Raw genomic sequence first — 8,131 nt, 5'->3', positions numbered from 1 at the left:
TCGCCCCAAACATTGATCTTCAAAGTTTATCGTGTTATCGTATAATTGCTATATATAATTGACATATGATGAGACACATTTTCCTTTGTTTATATACAAATAACCCATTCAATAATATTTTTTCTAAAATCGGTGACCGTCGTGGGCTCAATTTCAATTATTTGATTCAGTTTAAGACATAGAATGCCAAAAAAAAAAACACATCTATGTAACCAAAATCAAACAATTTTGATTCCGGTTTCATATTCGGTTTATGAAACATATTGGGAGGACTTTTTGGTATTATGGAATTTGTTTAATTAGTATTGGTTGAGGAGAGTATAAATTGTACAAGTTCAAAATGTTCAATAAAGCAATGGACATATTGGATCTCTCTGTTCATCACGCTGTGTTTCAGGATTGTAAAGGACATGGATAGTTTATAGTCTTTATTCATGGCAACTATCGGCTAAGGAAAGGCTCATCCATGAAAATATAGCTCTAGCTCATGAGCTTGCTGCTGATTTCGACAAGAAAACTGATATACCATTATAGTACTCTCATCCATGATGGTCCTAGGGGGTGCTTGACATCCTGACCTCGACCCCACTAGTGGGACATCGTGGAACCAACTGGATGGGCACTGGGTGGCACCTTTTATGCTGGCCACCTACTAATATTTCTCATAAGGTTTGATCATAAGATAATGACATCTATAATCGTTTCCAGACTTAATTAGGACTAACAAACTTAACCGAGCATGGTTTAGATGATTATTTTACGATAAGTCGACCATGGTTAAATTAACCATTATAAAATTGACCCTGATTAAATTAACCGTTACAAGATTGATCACCTCAGCCTAGATGATGACCAGTCAAATGGCAAGGAGGTCCATGTCAACAACAAATGTGATGGGCTAACCAATAGAAAGAATCATCGATCTCTATATAAAGAACACTTGATGGATTTCGGAGGTGAGATGGATAATACACTCAGAGCTCTACCTTCCTTTCCTTTTCGTTTACCTGAAACCTAAATCATTCACCTAAAACCTAACTTAGGCATCGAAGCCTCCTGGCCGGAGGTGATTTCTAACATGTGCTTTACATGTCCGAACTGAGCCAGAAACTACAACAATAAAAATCTGTGGGGGTAATTGATGGAGACAACAAGGTGTATAGACGCAAGAAGAAGAAGAAACAACCATCTTTGTGGCTGGAAGAATAGAAAGAAGAAGAAAAGGAGGCTCGATTCAGCCTTTCCACTGCTGGATTGAATGCCTCTCTCTTTCTAAATTTCAGCAAATCTTACGGGCTCCATTAGTTATTAGTTTAGTAGTTTATTTTTAGAATATTCTTTTCCTTGTTAGTCTTTTAATTAATTAAGAAACTACTTTATTAGTTGTTAGTTTTTAGGAAGTCTTTATTTACTTTACAATTGGTTCTTTTTATTTTTAGTAACTAAGTTTTATATTTGTGTAATGGCCTAGGCCACGATGGAATGAATGAAAGAATGAGAACTTCGAAAGTTTGTCCAAATTGGAAAACTCCCCAACCCCCTACAATTTCCCTCTCTCTCTCTCTCTCTCTCTCTCTCTCTCTCGAATTCCTCTCTTTCTCGATTTTCTTTCCCCCTCCCTCTTTCTCTCGGCTGTCTTAATATTGTAGCCTCTCTAATTTTCTGGTATTATTGTTGAAGACAGATGCTCTTCCCTCAAGCAGCCAAGGATCGATCAAAGCACCATTGTTTCTCTGCACTACTGTTAAGGATATTGCTGCCTCTTCTTCAAGCAATCGAAGATTGGCTATTGCACTTTGTTTTCTGTACTATTATCAATAAATGTTGTTCTCCCTTCAAGCAAACAAGAGCTGCAATAATTCCGGATGGTTTTCTTTTACAACATTCAATCTGGACAACAATCCTTGATCTCGGTAGACTTTGATTTCTTCTTCTCTTCTCTATTTGGACAATGGACAGATAAGTAATTAAACTAAACTCCCCACCTCCATTAATCCCTTGTTATATGTTTGCAGCCCATTATCATTGAAACCAGCCCTTGCCCCTTCATTTATGCCTATTTCACCTACTGTTTTAAGTTTTTCCTTTACTGTTATATTTCCAAAACCCTTGCTGATTTTCTATTTTAGTTGGCTGCTAAAGGACATTGATTGTTTGCATATCTTGTTTGGTGTCTAGATTGATTTGTACTGAACTTAACATTCGCATAACATTTGTTCCGTTCCTTATGTCCCCACTTGAAGCTTAAATAAGTTTTTATGTGTTTTTCCGCTTAGATTGATATTGCTCATAGCTATATGTTGATTTGTCTTTATTTATTGTATGTTGAATCTCGTTTTGCTGAGCATATCTAAATCCCAACCTAACCCCAAGATCCCCCTTAAGTTTGTCTTACCCTAATTAAGTCACTCTTGTGGGGACCTTAGTTGTCTAAAAAATCCCCTACATCAGTAATGTTATCTTCAAGGTAGATGGGATGGAATGGGAATTTCTTGTCATGACAAATTTTTCTCTCCAGAGTGGTAAATAGGAAGAATTTCATGCCTGAGAAAAAGACTTTTGGCTACTTTCAGAATGTTTATACATTGAGATGTCAAGTAAACTCTGCAGATTAAGTGCTGGTAAAATTTATGGTACATTTTGATTACTAGATACGGGTTGGCTGAGTTTCTAAAAATCACATCTGGTACTCTATATAATTCCCTCCCTTGTGATCATATCTACAAGGTTCAGCAACAAAACTAACCAAACAAAACTAAAAGCCCATAAAAAAACAAGACATCTACTTCTTTACTTCCTCGTACTCTGCCTCAGGGGTTTGATCGCCACCTTGAGATCCACCAGAAGGGCCACCAGAGCTTCCAGACACATGCTGACCAATCTTGGAGAGAGCCTTGTTCGCAGCATCGAGCTTAGACTTGATCACATCAATGTTATCACCAGATGCTGCCGTTCTCAAGTCTGCCACAGCAGACTCAATTTCAGTTGCAACCGCTGCTGGTATTTTGTCCCTGTACTCACCCAAGTTCTTTTCTATGTTGTAAATGGTGGAATCGGCACTGTTCTTTATGTCAATCAAAGCTCTCCTATCCTGGTCCTTCTGGGCATGCATCTCAGCCTCCTTAACCATTTTCTCAATCTCATCTTCTGAGAGACCACCAGATGATCGGATTGTAATCTGTTGTTCCTTCCCAGTTGCTTTGTCCTTTGCGGAGACGGTAACGATACCATTGGCATCGATATCAAATGTGACTTCAATCTGAGGCACACCTCTAGGAGCTGGTGGAATACCAACAAGCTCAAACTCACCAAGGAGCTTGTTGTCAGCAGCCATTTCTCGCTCACCTTGTAGTACCCGGACACCCACCTGTGTCTGATTGTCCGCTGCTGTTGAGAACACCTGGAAAAAAAGATGTCACCAATCAGTGTCGGGTACTAAATTTGGTGATAAAGACATTTGACCTTGATAACATATTCATTGAATTCATGCATGAGAGCACATCATTTCCCATTTTTTGTGGAGAAGCCATGACATTGCCCAATACAATTTATAGCCATATACACCAAGACAGGCCTGATAAGTGTGGGCTTGCATGGTTGCAGGGTTACTTGAGGCCAATATATGATTAGATGAATATAGGAATCTGCAATCATAGTGTCCGTTTATTTTGAGTACCATAGGAACAGGACACTCCAAATATGATAATGACTACAGTAATTTGTATTAAAGCAGTTTACTAGCACAAACATCCAGCTAAAAGTTGAATAAAAGCATGATATCGTATACCATTGAGTAAATTAAATTCAGTCTCGACAACTAACCTGGCTCTTTTTCGTGGGAATAGTTGTGTTTCTGTTTATCAATTTGCTGAAGATACCACCAAGAGTCTCAATTCCAAGAGAAAGAGGAGTAACATCCAAAAGCAGCAGCTCCTTGACATCTCCCCGGAGTATACCACCCTGAATAGCAGCACCCATTGCCACCGCCTCATCAGGATTTACGCCTTTACTTGGGCTCTTCCCGAAAATCCCTGCAACTACTTCTTGTATTTTAGGAATACGGGTCATCCCTCCAACAAGAAGAACCTCATCAACATCCTTTGTGCTTATGCCAGCATCCTTCAAACAATTCTTACAAGGGTCTTTGGTCTTCTCAATCAAGTGGTTCACCAAACTCTCAAACTTTGACCTGGTCAAAGTTATGTTCAAATGTTTTGCACCAGATGCGTCGGCTGTAATGAATGGCAAGTTGATCTCAGTCTGGGTGGTTGATGAGAGTTCAATCTTAGCCTTCTCAGCTGCTTCCCTGAGCCTCTGCAGGGCAAGCCTATCCTTGGAGAGATCAATTCCTTCTGTTCTTTTGAATTCGCTCACTAAATACTCTAACAGGACATTGTCAAAATCCTCCCCACCCAAGAATGTGTCTCCATTTGTTGCTTTGACCTGAAGGAAACAGTGACAAAAGAGAGAATTCCTTGCAAAATGTGGAAGCAAAAAAATATCAAGAGAAGAAAATTACAAACCTCAAAAACACCATTCGAGATTTCTAGGATGGAAACATCAAAAGTCCCGCCACCAAGATCAAAGACTGCGATAAGACCTTCCTTGTTATTTAACCCATAGGAAAGTGAAGCAGCGGTTGGCTCATTAATAATTCTTTGTACATCAAGGCCAGAAATTCTCCCTGCATCCTTTGTCGCCTGTCTTTGAGCATCATTGAAATAGGCTGGAACAGTAATTACAGCCTTGGTGACTGTTTTTCCCAAGTAAGATTCAGCAGTTTCTTTCATCTTGTTCAGAATGAATGCACCAATCTGACTGGGGGAATACTGCTGCCCATTGGCTTCAACCCATGCATCTCCATTAGGACCCCTAACTATCTTATATGGAACCATCTTCATTTCTTTTTGTGTCAGGGGGTCATCAAAACGCCTTCCTATCAGACGCTTGGTCCCAAAAATCGTGTTTGTTGGATTGGTCACAGCCTGACGCTTGGCCGGAGTTCCCACAAGTAATTCACCCTTCGGGTTGAATGCCACAACAGATGGTGTGGTTCTAGAACCTTCAGAGTTCTCAATCACTTTTGGATTCTGCACACAACATAATTAGTTATCAGACTCACAGAGAGACAGGTTCCACTTAACCAAATGTATCATCAGGAGGTCAGGAGACCTAACCTTCCCCTCCATAACAGCAACACATGAGTTGGTTGTACCCAAGTCAATACCAACCACATCATTCCCAGCAGGCTTGGAGCTGAAATAGAAAAGATACAACTGTCAACAAAAAGAGGAAGTACAAGATATAAAAAGTGGCCAAATATGTGTGTGTGTGTGTGTGTGTGTGTGTGTATATATATATATATATATATATTTAAAATTTTAACAAGTACCTGAATGGTCTGGCCAAGCTAGCCCATTTATGACCCAGTGAAGACGTAGCCCACAATGCCTTTGTATTACCAGCAAGCTGCTCAAGGTTTAACCATCCTTAATCAAGTTCATGGTGATGAATCTTTAACATAAAATCTACAACAAACTACAGTCCTAGAATTTCACAGTGAAACCAGTCAAACAGCACATACACCAAATAGAAACCCTCGAATTTCTCTCACTTTCTTTCTTCCAATCATTATAAGTTCCAATACAATCCAAAACAAGTAGACAGTGTGACATATAATCAGGCATCTGCTTCCTCTGGCTCTGAATCATGAGTCAGTTGCAAAACCAGCATCATTCTCTGAACCATATCCCAACAATAACACGATCTCCGAATCAAAAATTGAAACGGAAGGTCCACAATTCTTCAACGAAGCATTTGAAACCTTCTTCAAACACTAGACGACTAAATACTCACAATAAAAAGAGCAACCTAGTGCGCGAGGCTCTTGCTACTGCGGGGTCTGGGAGGGGCAAGTTGTACGCCTTACCCCCTACTTCGCAGAAGAGGTTGTTTCCAGGTTTTGAACCTGTGACCAACATGTTACAATAGTACAACTTAACCGTTGTGCCACAGGCTCGCCCACTAAATACCCAAAATCATCTCCTAAAATCAGGTCTCCAGGCTAGAATATTGGAGCACAGTTTCTCTGCCCCCAAGAAAATCTGCTTGACAACTTCCAATCATCAACTCAACCCATATACTTCTCATCAACATGAGGGGCTGCAAATGGTAAAAGGTAATGAAGCTACAATAGACCAACAAAGGAGTTGAGTAGTTGACGTTCAAACAAGCAACTACTGTAACTCAATTGTCAGTTCAGCATTCTAAAAATTGTTGGTGAGAAGCAAAGCAACATCAACTCAACGGAAAATTATCACACATATATAGTAAATGTTGACGACTTTATTGTCTATACAAGCCAACGAACTATGATCAGCCATACTGTAAATCCTATTTCAAAGTCAATCCTTCATCACAATCATTGACAAGTAAAAATGGTGGGAAACCAACGAGTGAGAATAGCAACATAAACGTTCACAGCAAGAAAGCATGCCTACTTGAATCCAAACCACGAAAAATCATTAAAAACATTAAAAAAAACACCAAGATCTAGGAGACTAAACCATTCGAAGCTACGTAATGCATAAGATACTGAATGAAGAACAGAAACAGTAGGGAAGACATACACATTTTTGCGCAGAAAAATACGAAGAACGCTTCAAAGATCGGAGAAGAACCGAAGTTGCCATAATTCAGCTCCAGTCAGTATAGGGTTTTGGGCTTTTCAGGGTTTTTGCTTCGGTGCCCTAACAGAGCTTCCGCAGGGTTCCAGACTTCCTGAAATGGTCGGCGCCACCGCTCGTATATAAATGTGTGATTTGTCTCCGGAGCTTTCTAGAGTTCTTGACAGACTCCATACCAACAATGTCTCATGATCCTTAATATTTATTGTAATTACAGGCCCTGCCACGACTTCAATTTTATTATTATTATTATTATTATTATTATTATTATTATTATTATTTCATAAACTCTTTACTCCAACAACATCCAAGAAATGGGAATGTATCGCGTCCACATCCTCTGCGGTGAGCGGTGAGGTGCGGTGAGTATCAAACGGTTAAGAATATCTACACACGCACCCTAAGGGGCTCCCAATCTCCCAATGTTCATTGCATTGGTGCAGTGATAGAAGATTTTCATGCGAATGTATCTCTTTCACAACTGATTATTTGAAAATTCCATTGAAACAATAACTAGGATTCCATTGAAACAATAACTAGGGGTGTACTTATTGGAATGCAGCAGGTACAATTGAAGATATGGAATATCAAGGAAGTTTGGAGCAATTATGAAGACTTACATACTCCCTTTTTTTTATGTTACAACCACTTCAAGGCCTTAGAGTGTAGTTTCTCTCTTACTAGATGTCTATAATATTCTCTTTAGCCTTTCTTTTTGGCTTAGGCCTAAGAATGAAGTGGTTTTTTTTGCCAATATATGTTATAGTCCTATGATTAGAAAATGTTTTATGTCCATATGTAACCCAGATGACAATGTCTTTACCTCTTTATTTTGATGCATTTTTTTTTCTTTGTCAAAAAAAAATCCAATTTATCTAATAAAAATATATATTTTTTCTTTTTGATAACAAATAAAAATACCCCTGTAGGCCTAACGTTTCATTCCTCACATGTTCTTTAATTTATCTCTACCTTTCTTAGATATTTTTATCCTGTCCTCCTTTTTCTAGCAAATTCATTGAACTACTCTAGCCCACGACTGCATCAATTTACAATGTCTTAAATGGCTCTAACCATTCATTTGAGAGAGCATGATTTAAAATCGAGTCGATATTTAGATCAAAACCACCTTATTCGAGTTTGGTATGAACTAAGAACCGTATTTTGTTAGAATATTAACAATCTAATCTAGGGGTGTCAACTGATCGAGTTTGATTGGGTTCTAGGCTTGAATTGAGCTTCTACTAACCAGAACAATCTGGTCTTAAATGGACTAATACACTACTAAAGCCTTAAACTTGCTTTAATTGTTTTAGAATTTAAAGTTTTTAATATATTTATAAAATTATCAATAATTTATAAAAGACTTTGCACTTAATTATATTCAATAATTGATAAAAATATCAATATATATCTTATTCTACAAAAAAAAAAAAAAAAAAAAA

At 38.4% G+C, this 8,131-nt stretch overlaps 1 protein-coding gene across 1 annotated transcript; it reads right to left on the bottom strand.

Annotated features, from left to right (window-relative positions):
- Positions 1-2,541: 2,541 nt before the first annotated feature.
- On the bottom strand, positions 2,542-6,846 carry LOC122074487 (heat shock 70 kDa protein, mitochondrial). The gene is made up of 6 exons (XM_042639332.1): positions 6,630-6,846; positions 5,393-5,469; positions 5,178-5,256; positions 4,524-5,090; positions 3,823-4,443; positions 2,542-3,400 (listed from the first exon to the last, which is right to left on the bottom strand). The coding sequence occupies exons 1-6, from the start codon at positions 6,690-6,692 to the stop codon at positions 2,783-2,785; spliced, it is 2,025 nt and encodes a 674-aa protein (XP_042495266.1). The 5' UTR covers positions 6,693-6,846; the 3' UTR covers positions 2,542-2,782.
- Positions 6,847-8,131: the final 1,285 nt, after the last annotated feature.

Source organism: Macadamia integrifolia, chromosome 3 (assembly GCF_013358625.1).
Source record: "Macadamia integrifolia cultivar HAES 741 chromosome 3, SCU_Mint_v3, whole genome shotgun sequence".
Lineage (NCBI taxonomy): Eukaryota > Viridiplantae > Streptophyta > Magnoliopsida > Proteales > Proteaceae > Macadamia > Macadamia integrifolia.
Note: the sequence above shows the minus strand (reverse complement) of the source record. Positions and strands in the feature narration are given on the sequence as shown.